At 35.5% G+C, this 22,007-nt stretch overlaps 1 protein-coding gene across 1 annotated transcript; it reads right to left on the minus strand.

The window, feature by feature from the left end:
- Positions 1–311: 311 nt before the first annotated feature.
- On the minus strand, positions 312–21,895 carry LOC114540523 (formin-binding protein 4-like). The gene is made up of 22 exons (XM_028560644.1): positions 21,652–21,895; positions 21,017–21,070; positions 20,597–20,644; positions 19,290–19,393; positions 18,089–18,212; positions 16,526–17,092; positions 15,748–15,934; positions 14,923–15,047; positions 14,352–14,519; positions 14,200–14,261; positions 13,806–13,910; positions 12,669–12,802; positions 9,144–9,253; positions 8,841–8,990; positions 8,585–8,725; positions 4,809–4,865; positions 4,589–4,715; positions 3,770–3,808; positions 3,710–3,734; positions 3,213–3,284; positions 2,666–2,844; positions 312–1,498 (listed from the first exon to the last, which is right to left on the minus strand). The coding sequence occupies exons 1-22, from the start codon at positions 21,749–21,751 to the stop codon at positions 1,399–1,401; spliced, it is 2,778 nt and encodes a 925-aa protein (XP_028416445.1). The 5' UTR covers positions 21,752–21,895; the 3' UTR covers positions 312–1,398.
- Between the last annotated feature and the right edge of the window lie 112 nt (positions 21,896–22,007).

Genomic DNA, 22,007 nt, shown 5'->3' on the forward strand with positions numbered 1-22,007 from the left:
AGTGTGTTTTTTCAATTGATAAACAATCTATAAGTTTCCTTGGATCTAAATCTAAGTACATCTACATGCAATAAATGTAAAATGTATATTGAATAAGTTTTACCGTGCAGAAGAAAAACTTTTTCTTGATCTCCCAAAAAGAATAAGGTAAACATTGTACGTTTCCATGCAAAACGTGTTTTTCACTAGAGTTCAACTGTCCTTTTTTAGAAAAACGACGCTTTTTGAGAGGTGTATTCAGTTTGGGCGGTGTATCTTTTAGGTGGTGTATTTTTCGTGACTTTCAAACACTTCTCAAATTTTAAACCAAGACTAATGACACGCTGTTGTAGGAAGTGCATATGCATGTATTCATTTAATCATTTTCTTGCACATACATAACTATAGCAGCTGTAATATTAGTTTTTTTACACACAATACCTAATAAACGCAATCCTATCCCTGGTAAAGACATACGTAGCCCTCGTCAACTCAGAGTCTAACAATGATTATTATTGCTAGAGAAACATCGATATATAAACGAACCTGGATCACGCAGTCGGACCATATACATTGGAATTAAGGCATGGTGGATATACTAGCCATTTTTTTATGCCTTTATTGAACTATGTATAAATCAGTTAAGAACCTAGGCATTCAAGGCCCTGAATCTGGAGTTCCATACGACGGTGGAAAGTGCCGTCACAATTCGACTTCTAAAAAACTTTAATTCGCTAACCAGTTTCATTCATATGGTTGCTGGAAGGCTTTACATGACTTACAATATTCTACAGAGATTAAATAATATTCTATATTGTATACTGTACATCTTTACACAAGTTAACGTTTCTTTTATATTTTTCATTTCACAAAAAAGGAAACCAGAAAGTATCCTATTTTATTTTTTTACAAATCAGCAGTGGGAGGAATCCTAGCCTTTCCTGCAATCTGATTGGTTGTAGCAGCGGGCGGAATTTTACGATATCTGATCACGTTCCAAAACTATACTTTATGCTCCACCGAAAGCGTATTTGTTTTGTTTTTCTGAAGATTTTTAAAATGTATGGACCAAATGATTATCACGATTAATTGAAGTGAAATTCAGTAAATTAACCAGTTCAGGTTTTGATTGGTTATGTTTTTGTCGCCATTGCTGCATGAGGCTGACTACACAATGTCAATGATAATACGACCGAACGCTACTTTTTGTAAGAAAAATAAATACGTTATTTACCGCTTTGCTCGGCCCGGATAGAGAAATATTTCCCCTCGGTCTCAAAAAAACGTCCGGCCGTTGTATCCTGACCTCACAGCCGGTAAATAACATATATGTAATTTGAATGCTTGCATGAGCGCAATGAAAAAAAAAGTTCGCATACAAGTAATGTTCTTCATTACAGAATGGAATGCATATTTGGACTATTTAGTATCGGTTAAAGCACGTAATTTCGCCTTACGTACACGTTCACGCCAGTCCCCTGTAATCTTTTCAAAATTTGGATTGTCTACGGCCATCCCACTATAAGGAAGAAATTGCAATTTTGCTATTATAAAATATTCTTTCCAGTACAATGAAAACAGTCATCATTTGTTTTATAACACCCAAATGGATTAAATTAAATTGTTATTGATTCAGAAATGATTTGTAATTATTACACTGGCGGTCAAAAAGAACTGCTCAAAACAAGTTCAAATGCTTTAAATGAACGTAACTGTCCCTCCAACAATATATACGAGTAAATATAGACTAGATTACATGCTAAGCTATATGAAATATTAATATTTTGTTGACCCTCCTTTGGCCTTATAATTGATGACGGACTTACCGGCGTGGCATACTTTTTGTTAAGGTGGTAATCTTGAGCGGTCAAAAGAAATTCATCCTATGGACAGTCTTTACAGCAACCCATAAATCATGGATGCTTTATGAATGAATTCCTTTCTTGGGCTATCCCCTTGACATTGTCCCACAGATTTTCAATAGGGTTAAGTTATTTTGACTGCAGGCCAATTCATTTCTGTCACTCCCTCTTCCCATGAAACCATTGTTTGATTATCTGGGAGGTGTGGCAGGTTGCATTACACTACTGAAATATTGCTTGGAATAAGAGAATTATCCAAAATGCCTATGAAGCTCTCTCCTATATTCGCTTCTTCGTTATGAATTTGTATCTAAACATTTTTTTTTGACCGTTAGTGTACAATAAAAGATTGATTGTTACGATTCCTGTTACATACGACAATAGCAACATTTGAGCAGTTCTTTTTGACCACCAGTGTATTAAAAACACGAATATCTGCGCTACCTATTTGTAGGCTACTGTATTTGTAGGCTAATGAAAAACTGACAATGAAGTTATTATGTTGCTTGTATGCATACAGAACGGTCATTTTCTTTTGGTCTCTTTTTGGAAGTTTTTTTGACAGTATACTCTCTTTTTTTTACTTTGGTTTTTACTTTGCAATTCGTACTTTAGATGTAGATATTCAAAAGCCGCCACTAAAATTATTAGGACGAGGTCTTATTTGAGCGAAATCTTTAGTTCATTAATTCCAGTCATGGCAAATTTGCATAAATAATTACATTAGCCATTGTTCGTGCATATTGCAATTCTCAAAGTGAACGTTAGCTAAACAAACGAAATTAACGTTAAATTCTGACGATTATGAGACAAGTAGAAACTACCTTTTGATTTGTTCCTGTCGCCACTGTTCTATCTGTGCTTCATTTTTAGCTGCGCTATGTTCCTCATCACTTTCGTCTTCAGACAGAACCTCCTCTTGCCTTTTGATAGCTTGCCATTTTTGTACTAATGACGACATCTGTTTTACTTTGGAAGTTCGAATGGCGCCAGACGATTTCGACTAGATTAACAAAGGCATATTGTCACAAAATAGATACAAGTCATATACTATATATGTATAATTAATGGTATTGATACAGTTTGACTTGTCACGAATTATATGAATTTTGGTCTTAACTAAAAATTTCAAAATGCGTCGTCTGTCTATTGCCCACCAAAAAATGAAGGTCCAGGAAGTGAACTTATGTCGCAAATACACTGGAATCTTTTTCACCATCCATACTGTGGAAATAGACTACATGCACCCATAGTTTTTCCATACTATGTGCCGATAGTATGGAAATTGATATTAGTATGGATATTATAACCCACTATAGCATCCATATTATATTTTCATATAATAACAGTTAAGAGTATCAATTGAAAAACCTTTTTCTTTTTTTGCTTCGTAATTGGCTGCACAGGGACAGGAGATGATCCTGAACTCCGACTTCCTTGACTCTAAAAAGGAATAAAGAGGAAGGAATACGATAAAATATAGAAATCTTGGGTTAATATCAAAAAGTAGAATGCAAAGGCCGGTTGTACGAAAGCGGATAGCGCTACATCCACCGGTTTATCCATAGTGGTTTTCCTTAATTGTTAAAACCATGGTATTCTTAAATTGACGGTTCACTTAAAAAATTACAATTCGGTGGATAGCCCTTTTATGCATGCACCTTTCGTACAACCTGGTCTAGAAGACTGATTTTAATAATTAGCCTATAGTATGATTGATTATTCTATTAATTATTTTGTATTCTGATTAATTAAGATTTTCCGTGAAGCCATAGTCATTCGCAAAAGGAAACGCAACCAACATTTTCGGCTATAAGAAAAAATTAATTACAAATGTACACCAGATAAAGCCCCAGAGGTGCGCTTACATTAACGTTGGTTAGATGAGGTGGACTATCCATAACAAGGTCGGAGTAATCTATCAAGGTCTTGCCTTTATCTTGCCGCCTTTATCTACATGCTCAGTTCTAAAAGGTAATAAAACCAAATTTGATTATAGAATGAGGTAAGATAGCTTCCTAATGGCTCGGCGATTAAGGCGTTGGTGCTATATAGAGACCTTGGGATCGATTCTTTTTTAGGGAACTTAAAAATCTAGCTTATCGCAAAAATGTCAAACCTATAATCATGAAACAGCGTGGCAGCGTATTTAACAAAATAAATTCGCATCAAATGCGGTATAACACCTGCCTAAAATAGACAAAAACCTGCTCGACTAACTCCCCTGACGAAGGCCCTTAGGTGGAACGTCGAGAATTTTTTTCTGTCTATTATAGGCAGTTGTTTTACCACATTTGATGCTAATAATTTATTTAAACGCGCTCCTTGATAATAGATACACGTACGTAGCATTTGTGGATAATCTGACGTCAAACCTTTGACGTTTTACACATGCATATATGGCGGAACTGTAATAAAAATATTGGCGAACTTCTATCCTTCGCTTTTCTATGCTTGCACCCAAAAATTTAAATGAGTAATTGCTGCTATATTCTATGATGAATGTCATTGAAATTTTCAGAGCGATCTAAGGAATTTTAGATTTTGCATTTTAGTATAATAGAGCGTACTGCTGATGATTTATAAACTGTAAGAACTATGCTTTTGAAAACCTTGCTTGAGAGGCAACATTCTTCCTAACCGCATTATATTTCGCTGCAGGCGGAGTAAACGCCTGGGTAGGCGTCTTGTTTACGTATCAAGTGATATCTACTTTACATATTTTGCAACCTCACAATATAACTTACTGGATAGACTGTTTGCAATCCTCTGAAACAGGAGGTGGTTCCTGTGGTGGGGGTGGTGGGGCGATCGTTTCCAAATCGTTTGGAAGTGGCGGGGGTGAAGACGATCCCGGAGGCGTTGGTGTGACCTCTAGATAATGATAAACTTAAAATCATTACTGCGTGGTGTGCCACAAAATAAAAGAAATGGTCACAAATACATCAAATCAAACTATTTACATACCATGCTCTGTGGTGCTTCCGGGTGCAGGAGGGCTGTCATCGTCGAGTCTATAGGGATCTAAGTTATAGAATGCTTTTTAGATACGAGCTCTATTTACATATCGTAGACAAAGTGTACGTGCCAAGTTTTGGGGAATATATACTTTTTTATTTCGATAAAACAAAAATTTAAATAGAGAATTACATGCATATGTCCCCCCAAAAACCACATAAAAAGCACACCAATATAATTTTTTTAAATATACTCTATTTAAAAATTTAAAAATGCTTTTGTATTCCAGTAACCTATATCTTCCTGGTAGTTATCATTTATTGCTTGTAATTATTGTAATAGATATATGACCTGGTAAAATTGCGTGTTTTTAACTTTATGAACGCCTGTAACTTTATATTTGGCAGATGGATTTTAATGTAGCAGATTTTAATGCATGTAAATTCTCAAGGCTCTTCGACTAAAGATTCGAACCCCGACGTGAACCCCGAAAGTCTATAACAATGATATTTTTGCAAACTTAGCCCTAAAGTTGCAGATTATATTTTGGTAAATAGAGTTACAAAAATTCTCGGGGTAAAAAATCAAAAAAGTATTTATTATACTTCTACATGCATGGGGCCTCTCTTCTAGGAAAGCTGATGCAGTATTTCAGCGGACATGCATGCAAGTCTGAAAAACTAATCTATAATCGGTCCAATCTATGCGTCACATAGCAAACATTCCCGTTTCAAAGACTATCGCCTGTATTCAAAAACCTCACTCGCACTCACGAGTGAGAAAACTCTTACAGACGAGCAAGTTTTCTATGACAAGTTTTTATATGACAAGTTTTAATTGGCAATTGCACGCGTGTATGCACAACAAAATTTTCTATGACAAGTTTTTCTTTGACAAGTTTTATTTGCTTTGTTTACCAAAGTAAACAAAGTTTGTTTGACATTTTAGTTTGCAGCCAGCGATGTAATCGTACAGCGGACAACGTAAGCGCGCCATTGCAAAATACTATAGCATTCTCGCTCATTACCCTTTTGTCTGAATTCAACCGTACGCGGATGGATAGAGTTCTGGGTCAAAAATCCGCGAACGGCTGAAGGGTACCATCTGAAAACGGGGATTACTGTTGACCTACAGGGAGGTGGGTGATAGTTTTTCCCTAATCGACCGGCTTTCCACTTTCTGCCGCGTTCTAGCTTGTTTGCGACAGTTTACATGAGGCGTCGCCCTTAAGTACCTCTGGGGCACGTGACTACCTGTGCTATCGTTATTCCTTCCCCTCAAGGTCTCATTTTACCTATTTCTTCTTCCGGTACGGATTTTGAATTTTTCCCAGATAATGAGAATACTATAGCATTCTCATTACCCTTTTGTCTGAATTCAACCGTACGCGGATGGATAGAGTTCTGGGTCAGAAATCCGCGAATGCGACTTCCGCGTCCTTACTGAACAATGCATTAACCACACTCTTTTATTACACAATTGCACATGCCCACGCCTTATCGAACATGTCTCCTCCCAAAACTCAGAAAATATCCCTAAACTTGAACATCCTAGTTGGTGGGGCGCGGTCGATGTGGAGGTTTGCATGGTACCAATGACCTTAAAACCGCGATCAGTTTGCCAGCGTGCGCCGGTCGCAACCAAGACGGGTCGCGAAAACGAAGCTGATCAAGTGAGGTCAAACTACGTTCCCTCGACGGAGCCTCGGGGCCAACAAAGGGGAGGGAACGCCCGGCAATTGCACACCATTTTATGCTGCTTGAGTGACACTTTGAATCATTTGCCCTGGTCAACTGGATATCAAATGAAAGCAACGCTTGCTAAATAATTGAAACACAAAGCCATCAAGAAGGGCTCTAACAAAAGCGGTTTTTTTTGTATTTTTGTCTTCCCCCTCCCCCCCCACGTTGGCCCCAAGCGCCGATTGGACATCAGCATTAGAGTCGTTAGTCTAATCGACCGGCTTTCCACTTTCTGCCGCGTTCTAGCTTGTTTGCGACAGTTTACATGAGGCGTTGCCCTTAAGTACCTCTGGGGCACGTGACCACCTGTGCTATCGTTACACCTCCCCTCAAGGTCTTATTTGACCTATTTCTTCTTCCGGTACGGATTTTGAATTCTTCTCAGATAATGAGGATACTATAAAGTCCGCTGGCCAACCGCATACAAGTGCTCACATTATATGACAAGTTTTTTTTGTTGACTCATACAGACGAACAAATTTGCACAATTTTTCTATGACTTCTTGAACAAGTGTACTTGTCATAGAAAAAATTGTCAAAGTTGGGCGTATACAGACAAACAATTAAAACTTGTCACATAAAAACTTGTCATAGAAAACTTGCTCGTCTGTAAGAGGCATGACCAATGACATATATTAATTTTGTTATTTCCAAACAATAACTTTCTTTATTATATTCATTTTGAAATCAATGGTGTTTCTTGCAATCTGATTGGTTAAAAATAGTGTGATTAATAATAGTAATTGCACTGAGTGGAGTGCAAGCTAGTGTGAAATCAAACGCGTGATTACAATTGTAATTGTAATTACGCGTTTGATTTTACACCAAAATTGCACGACACGAAGTGCAATTTCCACTTTATTATATACAAAGAATAGTGTGATTAATACAAAAAATTAAACAAATTCAAAACGATTTATTGGCTGAAAGAACCGTAAACGGTGTAAAATGCGAGTAATCCTTATCTATTTTTGTCAAGAAATTTTGCGGGGCATTTAAAATTCAGAATAAAATTTTGTTCCATTTCCCCCAGTAATTTGATTGGATAGTTAACTGAAATACTAAATCTGATTGGTTATTGTGGTGCAGAGCTTCAATCTCATTGGCTTATAAATGATGTGATTAATGCTCAAAAATAGTGCGATTTGGGAATTAATCAGACTATTTTTAACCAATCAAATTGCAAGAAACACCATTGATTTCTAAATGAATATAATAAATTCCTAAATCGCACTATTTTTGAGGATTAATCACAACATTTATAATCACAACATTTATAGAGGGAATAATACATGGATACGCCGAAATATGGAATTTATTTCGAGTGTTGAGAGTGATATCGAACGAGTGAGATTGCGGATTCGTATATTATTCGTATGTTAACACTGCATATTATATAGTAAAAGCCAATAAGATTGAAGCTCTGCAGCACTATAACCAATCAGATTTGGTATTTCAGTGTAAATATTCAATCAAATTACAGGGGAAAATGTCACAAAATTTTTATATTATTTTGAATTTTTAAATGCGCTGCAAAATTTCTTGACAAAAATAGATGAAAATTACTCAAATTTTACACCGTTTACGGTTCTTTCAGCCAATAAATCGTTTTGAATTTGCTTAATTTTTTGTATGATTTCAAAATGAATATAATAAAGTGGAAATTGCACTTCGTGACGTGCAATTTTTGTGTGAAATCAAACTTTTGATTACAAGTTTTGTAATCACGCGTTTGATTTCACACCAAATTGCACTCCACTCAGTGTAATTACTATTATTAATCAGTGGAAGGATTTAAGGTATATTAGGAAAAACACTGAAAATCAGCTCTTATTCGACTGAAAATACCGTTATGAGAAGAAGTGGAGATTGAGATATCCCACTTCAGCAGTTATGAGTGAGCTTTTGGATGTAGTCTTTGAAACCGGAATGCAAGGTTATAGACATACAGGTTTTTAGGGATTTTTCAGGGGTTTCAAGGGAATCAATTCTCGAAAGTCCACTTGCTCTTGAGATATTTCAGCGCGTATATCTATTACAGACCTTTTGTGACGTCAGTTGGAATCGGATTTTGCGTCGGCTGAAAAGCTGGATATACGTTTGCATTGTTAGGATCAGGATTAACAGTACTCGAGAACATATTGCAGTTGGTTTCATTCATGGACAATCCAAAGCTGGAGATTCCTGTTAAAAACATCATAATTTAATTTTGTATAAAATTGACTCGTTCATTTGAAAGAGATGCGCGGTAGAAGGCACGTAGGAAAATATATATAGAGTTGTATTCAATCACATTTACCTGGACCAATATGCGTTGAAACAGAGGTACTCGGAGAGACTGTTACAACTGGATATGTAGCGTTTTGAAGGATATTTGGGTGATATATATGGCTTTCTATAGAAGACTTTGACACGCTGTACGACGACGAGCTTTCTTTTATGTTAGTTTCTGCATAAATTTATAGATGTATAAAAGATTATTTCAATATAGTTTTCAGATCTTTGGAACCACCCTGTAAACACAGCGAGTGCCCAAAGAAGCCACATGCAGTTAAAAAGAATATTCAATATAAAATTGACGAATGATCACCATTAAAATTACCTGATACGACTTTCTGTTTTTCAATTGGAAACGTCTCAGACGGCGTTTGTGGGTAATCCCATTGTGATTCGCCAGTTTTGTCGTTTGTGTAGAAATATCTCTTATAAGTGCTGAGAAGGAGAAGAAAAATAAAACGAACAATTAACACCCAAATAACGCACAGGGCAAACTACAGAAACTAAGGTATTTATAGACACAAACATTGATGGAAACATTTATGCTTTTGAAACAAAAGTACCATGGCCGGATTAATTCTTTTCAAGGTCCAAAAGAAAATGTTTGCATGTGCATACTTAACATTTCCTACTGGACTTGAGGTGTTTGAAGAGATCCAACCATGTTCCAGCAGGATTACCGAATCAATACGCTATATTTATATACAAATGCAGGAGCATAATTCTAGTATAAATGACCTCTATCTTAAACACATGGACTAAAATCCTAAATATTTCCCATACACTTTTCGCTAAGTTGTCAACCCAGGTTTAAAAAATATGCCAAATTTGCACACATAATTTTAACGAACGATATTATTTCATATGGAAAATTCAGTGTTGACAACATAGCTTAGCCTATATACTTACTCCCATTTATTTTCTTTCTTCAATATATGTCATTCCAAAGGCCAACTTTAATCTCTTTACCTAACTCACCTGGTAAGGGTTACCAAAAATTTTCTTTGACGTGCATGGTAAACGCGGCGTTTAATGAAATGAATAACCACTCAATAATCGTTCCCGGACTTGGATCAACACGACAAATCAATCAACGCCGAGGAATAGGCCGAATAGACATCCAAAAAGAGCAAATATATATATATATATATATATATATATATATATATATTTATATATATATTAATATATATATCGAAACCTTTGATTAAAAAACAGCAGCATGCTAATGTCACACCCTTGCAGATCAAACCATCTGCACTGACTGTATTTTCTAGGATCTACTCATGCAACCTCTCAGTCTTTCTGAGCAAAAATAACCATCCACCATATTTATAAATGGACCTTCAAAATTTAGGACAGAAAACGGTTTGTTAGACAAGCCATTTTCACCGATGCGAAGTAGTCCAATTAGTTAACATGCACCGAAGACCGTAAGCGACGTTATATTCAGTTATGCAAATGTACGAACGTAAAAGTTCTAATTGTGATTGGTTAGATGTATAATAATTGCAAATGAGACGATGTATGCATGCAAGCATGTTGATGTTCGTTAAAAGTAAATAGTCGATTGCAATGTTTTCAAAATTCGTTATATTTTCGGTATTTTCCATAAATCTTGTAGCATAGGATTGTCGAAAAAGCATCCCATATACCTGCACCTGACACTATTAATTTTTATATGATGGTCGCGAAACAAGCACAACATTGTGAAATGTTAGAAAACAATTATAACTCGCATGCAATGCCGGTGTAAATTTTCATGTCATAAGATAAATCAAGACTATTAGTCCTTTGGGACATGCTCTCTCAACACAATAAATATGGAAATATAAAGCAGTCTTTTACAAACAAACATTTATTTAGTTGAAATTACCAAGCTGCGAGAATAGATGAACTTCTAGTATAGAACTAAAAGTTTTACTGCCTTCAATGAGAGGACGCAGGGTAATCCATGAAGTCGAGCGAATTTTAGGGTCTACATAATGTCAAATGAACTTGAATGTACATGCATAAGCTATATATAATGATCGATCAGTGTAAGGCCTGGGATCACACTGGCTCCTAAGAATCGGGGATCCATTGTATTACTTTCCGATAGTCTCAGAAAAGCATTTTGCACACCAGCGGTCAACTTTGTCTGAGGACAAAGCCCAAAGGGAATCCCAGACAAGTGTAAACAGGCTTAAAAGCGTTTTAAGATTAGAATATATTTTAAGCATTCAACTTGCGTTGAAAGAACTTATGCAAAACAGAACTGCAAACTTATTTTCGATTATGAATATATCATACCTGACACTAAATGTTCAACCAATGAGGGCCTGGGATTTTACGGTAACGAACGAATTTGGCAGTCCCAGCCATGCAATAGGGAACAATGATCTTAACGTAAGTTTCGTTCGTTAATCAGGTTATAAGTCCTTTGGTGCATGTTAACTATTGGAAATTTCTCTTTACTCTCTGTATTCTCTTTATTCACTGCTAACACATGGCAATATTCTAATACATAAACCACCTTGACTGGCTTGACACGACAATTACGACTATATGAAAATCAGCCTTAATTACTCAAGATATAATAATATAATATTGATCCATATATGTAGACGTGGTTTTATTCATCGTAGCTATAATTCCTCGACCGTCATGCAATGGAAAATGGAGTACAAACAATAGATCGTAGACCATCAAATGACGGTGTACAATGATGAAAACCAGGTTTTTCTTGGAAGTGCGCCGATGGGTGACGGGTCCAAAAAGGACCACGTGAATTTACAAACTATATGCATGTGTGAACAGGTTCGATGGTAATTTCGAGGCCAGTAACAATGGCCAGACCATGCATTGTATAATAAACGGAAAATTATTGCCCGAATAAGGATTTTTCGATGTTCGTTTGTATGTCCTATACTTTGGAAGCAAAATCAAGTCACAATTGAGCAGGCTAAATGAGACTGACGGTTAATAAATAATAACATCTAATGCAATGAAAGTATCGACCACATTATACTGATTACTGAAGCAGCTGCATTCCTTCAGTTCTTTGTATTGTTTTTTTTTTAAGTTTGAATACACTCCATTAGCCAGATATAATCAACCTAAAATGAACTACTTGGTTCTTGATCTCGCAGAAACTGTCTTAGGGAGTATTTTTATATGTTAAAAAAACATTTAACATCAAAGAATAACCTGCTTTTGAAAATGCACGAAGTATCCGATAACCTTCATGTGTTCTATTCTACTCCAAAACTCAAAGTTCCAATGCATATACTAATACCACGGTGTAGAAATTAGTTGACGTTCTCAGGGTTTGCATATCAAGTAAAGCCCAACTTAGTAGACATGTAATTTGACATATAATTTGACATGTATCCTCAGCTATATATATTTGTTCCCGATTAACGCGAAGCCAATACTGCATGTTAATTGTAATAAGGGAAAGGTAATTGACATTGATGTACTTATATATTAGCTGAAATCTAGCCTAAGATTCATGTCGAGCTCGTATTATTATACTTATTCATTTTGCTGAAAAAAAAATTGTTAGCTGGTTGAACATTAAAAAAGTCCGCCATATACAATGTGAAGAATGAATAATTTCGAACAAATCCAATTTATTTTTTTATATAGAAGCGAACGGAACTCAATCTGAGCTACTTCGCACGCAAGTTTAATTTTGGCCATACAATTTACAAACATGAGTTGAAAAATCAAAAAGCGACTTTCCAATGCGGTTACGACCACATGTAAATTTCTTAGTGATCCAAAATTACTTCCTTTAACCCGAAAGGTCTCACATTGAAAAAAAATTGCTTGACTGATAGAAGTTCTACTCGATGAAATACAGTACCTGTCCCAATTGCAGCTCCATCCTTGTGGTATAGCCGATTGTTCATAACTTTTTAATTCCTCGGCTGCATCGCGTAGTTTTTTCACCATATATGCGCTGCTGAGATTGCCCTCACGCCAATCTTTAATTCTTGTCTACATAAAGAGATGAAAACAGCATAAAAGTTATACGATCCCTTCACTATCACCTCTCTAAAGAAGTACATCATGCATGATCTTGTATAGCTCGCTCATTTATATACATGCATGCATAAAATGCACAATCATACCAGGTAACCATGAGTTAAGTGCAAACACGGATTTTATGTCGCTGTCTGCCCTGTCGTTTAGACAGAGTGAATATATGTAAAACTGTTATATAATTGATTTATCAGCTGTATGTGCGTACACTTTTATTGTTTTAGCTGTTAAATGGATGTGTTAGCAAAGTTTTCAATTGACTTTAATTGCCATACGGTTTTGTCAACTCTAGATTTTTGAGATTACACAGCACTTGAAAATTTTGGTTAAAAATCTCAAAGGACAAACAAAACTGAAATTACTTCAGAGTGTGACCTGCATTAATTTATAAATCTGGACACTAAATGCTCTGTAGAACCTATTAAATCTCATAAATCAGTTTGGTGGTGTTAGTCAGTAGAATGTATGATCTACATAGATATAGCCTTATTCTTCAGTGCATATATAACGCTATAATCTGCGCAATGCCTTGCTGTAGTCACATTTTTAGTGATGGGATGTGTTCCGAGATTGTTATTTTGTATAAATTTGGTGGTACGCTCCGCCTATCTACTTTTATGAAATTATCAGTGATGAAATACGTCGGGCAGGAAATCAACATGTTGACGCCAGCGGTGCGGATTGTTTCTTATTGAATCACAAATATTAATTGGGGGAGGAACAAACTCATACGATACTATTATTCTAGGTGAATGTTTGTCAAATAATCACGTGAGTAGCAAAGGCAACAAAAACCATCACTAGAAGGCCTTCATGACCACATAAAGGGGTAAATGAAAGAGCATGCAGTAGACATTTATTTATAAAATAAAATTTTTAAACCAAATCGAGGTGCATATTACGTGATTATAATCAGAAATGTTTCAATAAACATTGTTTTTAGCTCCATTCTTCTTACCTCCATTTGTATTAATACTATCAATAGCTTGTTCACACCATCCTTGTTAATGTTGAGGAATTCCAGTTTGTTGGACAACAACTGACAAAGATCGTGGATTTCAGTCTATCGTGAAAAATGCAGTTTAGTTTATAGAAAAACAAGCAGGTCGGGGTAATCGGGTATATCACGTCGAACTTTGGATTAACGATGCTTTAGCACATCAATATGCAGTTAATGTCACGGTTTCACTGGAATGGGGACGACAATCGCTTTCAATCTTTGGCAGTGAGTAAAATATAGGTTTAATTTCAAAGCTAATTTTCACGATATTCAAAATGGTAAGAAAAGTGATAATGCATTGTCACTTGTAATAAAACTAAATATGTGTGTGTGTGTGTCCGAAGATGTTTACCGTTAATTTTTGATTTTCCTCTTCTGCAATTTTATCGACATTAACTCGTGATCGAGAAACATCTAAATATAAATCAGATAAAATTAGAAAATGTTCTCATTTTGCGGTTTTTGATTTTGATTTTTGTTTCGTTTGATTTTATTTTAGATTACCAGCAGGCGAAGCACTACCCTCTTCAACAAGTCTATCTGCTTGGTTAGGTAAAAATGCTTCGGGCGGTAGTAGGGACTTTGGTCCATGAAGATCCTGCTGTTCATCACTCTCTACGTCCATGTCATCCCCAGAGGTGACATTATCACCAGCTTTACCCTCGAAAAATTCTACACATATAACAGAGCAATAGATTGATGTTAACCCATCTATTTCACTGATCTGATTACACACTGGATATAGCTCTCGATCTTCGTAGGTACATATAGTTGCTATATCCAGTGTATTATCAGCTGGGTCAGATCAGTGATTTGACTAGAATTAAAGCTGGTCAGATTGAGTTGTGGCATTAAATAACTGTTATGGCACTGAGTGGAATGAAAACATATATATATATATATATATATATATATATTATATATATATATATATATATATATATATATATATATATATAGCTTATATATCTGACTTGGGTTTTCAGATTTGATCAGTAAAATTAGGACTGGTGCATGCAGTCAACTTCAGATTCACTTATCGAAATTCGCAAGAACACTGAACACATTGAAAGACCTTCCAAAAGCTTTTCCGCGAAATCCTCTTCGGACTCGTCTTCATCGTTCTCTTCATTAACTTTCACCTTTTTTGCCGGTACGATGGGATCAGTATCATCATTATTGATGTCATCCAACATAGGCCTGTTTAATAACAGACAAAAATTTTAAAACTTGTAATAGATTATATACTATTTGTGCATTGTGTAACGTTATGTCAAATACTTAAAACCATACAGCAATTATTATAGCGTTTCATGAAAACGTGATTCATGCATGATTGATAGCGCAAGAAAATATTTTCCCCAACAAATTTTCCTACAAATTGTATATATACAAGAGCTGCTAGCAATTATCACGAAAAATATATTCACTCAATTAAAAAAAGTTGAAACTAAACTGTCCCTTCAATTTCTATGACTTTGGAATCTAAGAAAACTGAATTGAAATAAATTCTATGAAGTAAATTTTCCTTCATCTTTGTCTTCTTATATAGTGTTTTAAACCATTTTACCATGCAGTATAACAAGGGGAACATTAAATTCACCCATCAGAGGTATATTCCACTTTCCTCAAAGTGACTTAATATTCTCTTTTACCTCTGCCTATACACAACCCTAAATTCGTCCCCTACCACCCCAGTTTCATATGCTAATTCTTTAATACAATACTAATAGTGCTATGCTAATGTTGCTCTATATTCTATACACATATACAGCTAGGGTGTCCCCAAAAACCCCAAAAATATTGAAATCACCCATAACAATGTAATGATATATACTGACCTTAAATTTACGGCTTGCAATATACCGAAGAACAATACTCAATATCTACATTCAAGTACCTTTTAGACTTGTCGCATTTTTTTCTTTCTTCACCATCCGATTCAACATCAACTGATTTATCGTCATCTTGTTCATCGGTTGAATTTCTGGGTGAAATATTATCTGGCATAGGATTGTATTCAGGCATTTCTTCACCGACAGCGTTTTTTCTCTTCTCTTCATCCCAATATTCTGACGATTGTTCCTCTAAATTAAAAAAAAATGGATAGCAAATTTATCCCAACTTCGATGGAAAGTAATCGACGGACGGTTTCTCGCGTGATAAATAATAACTGAATCGAAAAGAATTACTCATATATATTTTATTTGTAAGACATCTTATCTGAGACAATGCCTCCCCGGGAATCATGGCACAATGTACGAAACGCGAGTCACGAGGACAAGCCTGAAAATAACTATACACCAACGAAGATAGCACTATCGACAAAGGACTTTACACGCTATAGAGTTTTTTATCTTGGCTGCGAAATGTTGTAAAGCACGGAACATATATAGCCATACGAAGTTAGCAAAATTTGTATACTTTTACATGCACTGCGGCCGGTAACTGATGAGTTACACATTTCGGCACGAAATACAAAGTATACAAAATTTGCCAAGTTCGCATGGCTATATATTTCCACATTCTACTAATCATAGTATGATTTTTCTAGCTGTGGTAATATATTTCCTTGTCGCCCAGATCTAAAATTAGTCTATATAACGCATAAATTTCCATTTCACCGAAAATTCTGTCAAAAAAACGAGCTAAAACCAGCTATATTATTTTCTACATACTTTTACTATTATCGTCCCCCTCGTCTGCTATAGCCTCAAATATATCCACCTCTTCGGATCTTTCACGTTTACGGGATATACTCAAGGATTCAGGTTTTAGACCTTCACACTGTTCATTCGATTTTAAAGACGTATTATTCAAATTCTGATCCAAACGTTCAGCAATAAGATTATCAGGCGATGAACTTGCTATCTCCCTCTTTGCTAGCCCTGATGTGCTACCGGGAAGTATAATGGCTGTTCCCAGGATTGGTGATTCCTCTAGTTCAACAGCAACCTTATGTACACCTTCAGCGTGATCAGCAGTTTGCATGGTATTATCATTAGGTTCAGCGGTATTTTCTTCATCGCTTGAAGATGATTGATATTCATCTTGGTTATCCTGAACTAATTGATTTCCTGATAGACTAGACTGTTGCACATTTTCCACTGTAGATATTTGCATCTCGGTAGGCCCACAAATATGTGGCAATTCCCAGGACACTTCATTGGTCAGCGTATTCCAATAGTAGACATAGTTTGTGGTTGGATCACATACTTCTTGCCATGGTTCAGGCAGAACGTAGTCTGGAAGTTACATAGTTTAGTTAATTATAATGCTTAAGATCAAACTGCACAACTCTCCAGGCCAATAACATTTTCCACACACATACATAATAATTATTACAGACTTAAGAACATATCCGTTTTCTCATATAGCTAGATGTTTCAAAAAGATGGTCGCCACAAAATTAATCATCCTGAGATTTCCAGTTTTCCCCTCTGGAGATTAGAGAGAAATCGCATTTCTTTTCAAAACATCTAGTATAGACTACCGTAAATGATCGATTAAGCGCCGCGGCGCTTATTGCAAATATCGATTTAAAGACGCGGCGCTTATTTGACAGCGGTGCTTATTCGACAGCGGTGCTTATTCGACAGCGGCGCTTATTTCAAAGTGAGCAAATAGATTATTTTCTGAAGGCCGATGAATCGAATAAACTTTTGGTAGAGGTTACAGGAAAAAGAAAGCGCGAAGTTGGGCTGGTGATTCCCGCTAAGTTCACAGCATATACGGCGAATCGACGACATGCCCAAGCGTTAGAAACGGAGTTAATTAGGAAGAAGGAAAATTTTAAACTATAAGAACTGTCATATGAGCCCGGTTGTAAGAGATATTCGACAATAAAACTTTAAAGTTTCAATCCTGGTCGTCGTTCTCAATAGTTTAGATGTTAGGATTAACGCGTTTAAATAAAGAATCGTTTATTCTACATTTTTTAGCGTTTATTTATATCTTCCTAAATAGGCGCCGTGGCGCTTATTCAACAGCGGCGCTTATTAATTTTTTTTATTGAGGTGCGGCGCTAATTGACAGCGGCGCTTATTCGAGTAGCGGCGCTTAATCGATCATTTACGGTAGGCTGTTGTAACTTGTAAGTGTTCTTTTCATCTGCTTATGAAAAACATGAAAGTCTGTTCTTTTATATATATAGTACTGTAAACTTGTAAACTGTAAACCACCTCGTTATCTTTTACTTGAATGGCTATTCTACTATGTTCCTAGCATATACACAGCCTAACCTTTAACGTTTTGATAAACTGCACTCCCATCTGCTTGTTCCTCCAGGCTTGTTGAATCCCGAGTTACAGTTTGACCGGACACTTCCGTTGACGTAGAATCTTCGGTGCCTATTGCTTCTATCTCCTGAAAATAAAAAAAAGAAACGAATAGATCAGATATTGTATGCATTATCGTGGGTAAAAAAATTCGTATAATTCCTATACGTATGTGCGAAAAATATCGTTTATATTCAGTACGAATGAATGAAAATATTTTTTAAAAAATCGATTTTTATCGGTAAACAGATAAACCTCCCCAGCCTAGCTATTATACTGACTACAAATTAATGTTCACTATAAAAACAATTTTCGGTTACGGATTGGGCGTTCAGGCGTTGCACATCATTCTTTATATTCGAACCTGAATTAAATGTTGATGGATTAACTATACCCAAAATGTGGTTGAGAGTGTATACAACTGGTCAATGAATTGCATTTTTCGCAGTGCATGTTTACAATTTTGTCTATATATTTCAATATAAGCACAGCTACCGTCTCCTGACAGTGAAGACATCTACTGATAGTCTCAAGTATCACAGTGAAATATACAGAATTACAAAGAACTACACTACAAAGGTGATTAGTAGTGAGAAGTCTTCTCAACTTCTTGTTTGAAGACGCTGCCACGCTGCTCCCTGGTTATATTGTCGTATTGACAGTTTAAGAAATAAGCTATTTTTATATAACGCTGTTTTAAACTTTAACTTTGGCGACTTCGATGATTGTTAATTAAAAGTGTTTAATATTAAAAGGTGAAGAGTTGAAGCACCATATTCACTCTTAATTTAAAACACAGTGAATATTCAAAGCACGTTAATCGAATATTGTGGTAAAAGTTCTATGGCTTCTTAATTAACCAGGCTACAAAACACTTTTGGCAAAAATGTGTTACCGAAGTATGTTTATTTAGCCATAAAGCAGGAGAAGAATTTGTCGACAGGGCAATTGAGGCCTGGTTTCCATTTAATCGTAATTTTCGTGAACAAGTCATTTTCACCGATGAGAAATAGTCCGGATGTAAATTCTTTATTTCTGTATCGAAATCGGTCATTGTTGACTGCACACACATCAGCCATCTTGACATTTTCACAACACTCACGACCATAAATTGAAACCAGGCACTATTAAGGACAATTAACATTCAAACATTTAATATACATACTTTGAAAAAGTCATCAAGTTTCGAGTCAATTTGAACGTTTTCGCTAGGTTTTGTTTCATCTAAATCTTTTGTATTCTCTTCACCACTGGAGGAACCTTGCTGTTCTAAAATTAATGCGAATATAGATTCAGGTAATTATCGGTTTTTCGCTCTGAACGTATCTTGCTTATGGACAAGAGTATAGGAGTTGTAAACGCCATTGGGTAAGAATTTCACCCTCTGTTTATATTTCGTTATACCGAATTCTGAATTTTATGTTTAAAACTACTCATTTAGAACTTAACTTAGTGCTGCAAAAACAAAGTCATGAGTTGGTGCGATTACATAAACGGTCATCCGTAAAATATCACTAAATACAGGATAAATGCCTCTTAAAAGGCCTTTATAAGGGACTTCGCGAGTCGCAACAAGTAGGCGCGAGTCGACCAAAAAAAAGAGCGACTCCAGAAGAAAACGAAAACACAAACACACACGAATAATTATAATAACACATAATTTTTACGAATAATTACAGTGCACCTTTACTTTCTTGTTACAAAATTTTGTGCCATAGAGAAGAACAAAAAACACAACAAAAATCCAAACAACTTCAAAGACTATATATAAATCATACACGGTATTATGTTTTTTACCATCCACATTGTGTTTATATATAGTCTTTCAAAGTTGTTTGGATTTTTGTTGTGTTTTTTGTTCTTCTCTATGGCACATCTCTTAATAAGGTTACGGGCTGAAATGCGTTTGTTCAAGGCATACATGTAAATTACCTTGTCATAGAATATCCTTGTAATAGTCCTGGTAAGTAGTTTAATATAACAATAGAGTTGATGTTCGCAGGCATAAATGTGTTTAAAAGGGCACTGAATTTCTTTAAGCTATAGACTATATCACAATCTCCTTCTGATTCTAAATCATTTATGCCTTCCATTCTACATTCCACCGGTACACTTATTTCCTAGACATACTCATGCAAGCATTGTCTCATTTAAAAAGAAAATATTTTCAAATATGGCCCACATTTAGTTGAACATTTCGATATATTATTCTGGTTGATTACAAAGAAATATGATATGTTGGTATACCAATACCTTTAATGTTAGTTGCACAAAATATGACAACAAAACTATAGGAAGTCCAAAAAATATTTGAAAACAGTTGCAAATGAGTTCAGTGATAACAATAACTATGAGCTAGGTCACTGAACTGAGCAATGCACTGGACTAAATTTCTACAATGATGATTTAACTGATCAAATGTTTAAACAATGTATTGAGACTCTAATTTTAAATTGAAGATAATAAAATTACCTTCATCTTCATCACTGTTTTCAGCATATTGACCAAGTAGTCCAATACCTTAGAAGACAAGTAGATTATTTAGATAACATTGATTGCCTCAAAAGTTAACTACACAATTGGTTCTCAAAGTATATTGTTGTTAAGAAGTAGAGTACCAGGTATTAAACTACAGGAAACAAGTATTATATTATAGGAAGCCCAAATTACAGATCTTTAAATTTTTTAATAGAATTCTTCTCCTACCATTTTCCTACCATAAATTGAAAGCAATCTTTGATAATGCATGACAATTTCGTCACTGACAATTGCAGTACTGGTATTTAATGTTTGTTCGTGCAATCTTGCATGCAGGATATCCCTAATGCAGAATTTTGCAAGGTCTGCATGGAAATGAAACTCATTACTTCCAAATAATAAGTGTATACCTACCTGAAATGCTTGTTGGATTAATCTCTCTTTTCCGTGAACTCAGTTGAACAGTACCTATTTTTAAGGAAATAATTTGTCATTTTTTAAAATATCAACCATAATTATATAGTTAGAGACCCTGATTTGTACCATTTGACCAAGCAATTAGGATTAAGGTCAAATAATTGTGAAACAGGTTTGGGGCAGTTTGGGGTATAAAATATAGTATAACTTGGGTTAGGGTTAGTTTTTAGGTTAGGGTTAGGGCATTTTTCTATGAAAAACCAAAACAAATCAGTTGAGGAGAAATGACCTCATGTCATTTTGGTGGTTAAAACCAAGTGACTAACAAATTGAGCACTGAAAGTTTATCAACCAACATTGTTCATATTTAAGTTTGGAGCAAGGAATTATGAAAAACATAGAACTGTAATGAATACAAGTTGTACAGCTTGCTGCTTGCATGTCTTAAAAATACCAATGGAGATGTGTATCATGTGTTCAAGACTTAAGAAACCTATTAACCTAACCTAAAAAATACAACAAGAATTTCGACGTCTCCAGCAAAGGCTTTTTCCTAAACATAAATCATTTAACGTTTACAGTAACGTTTACAGTATATATTCACAACAATATTAAAAAAAGATTGATTTTACCTTCGTTTTCTTTTCTGCGAGAAACTGGTTCAATTTGAAGGACTGTTCTTCTACGACTAGCCGAACCAACATTAAATTTCTCCCGTCCTCGACGACCCATGTCACGGCTTACGTTTTGTCAACTGGTAAAATTAACTTTCATAATAAAAGCGTCCAAAAAACGAGCAGGTTTACAACTTGCATAGAATTGCATAGAATATATCAGAACAAATATCACAACATTTTCACAGTCAAATTTTGGTTAATTTCGAGTGCGGAGAGGGAAGTAGCCTGGGTACGAAGGTTCCCTGCCGAAATAAAATCTTATTCGCCAAGCCTATATGAAGCTCCGTACATGTTACCACTGACATAGATGC

This window comes from Dendronephthya gigantea, unplaced genomic scaffold (assembly GCF_004324835.1).
Source record: "Dendronephthya gigantea isolate DGI-Jeju-01 unplaced genomic scaffold, DenGig_1.0 000238F, whole genome shotgun sequence".
In the NCBI taxonomy this organism is placed as follows: Eukaryota; Metazoa; Cnidaria; class Anthozoa; order Malacalcyonacea; family Nephtheidae; genus Dendronephthya; species Dendronephthya gigantea.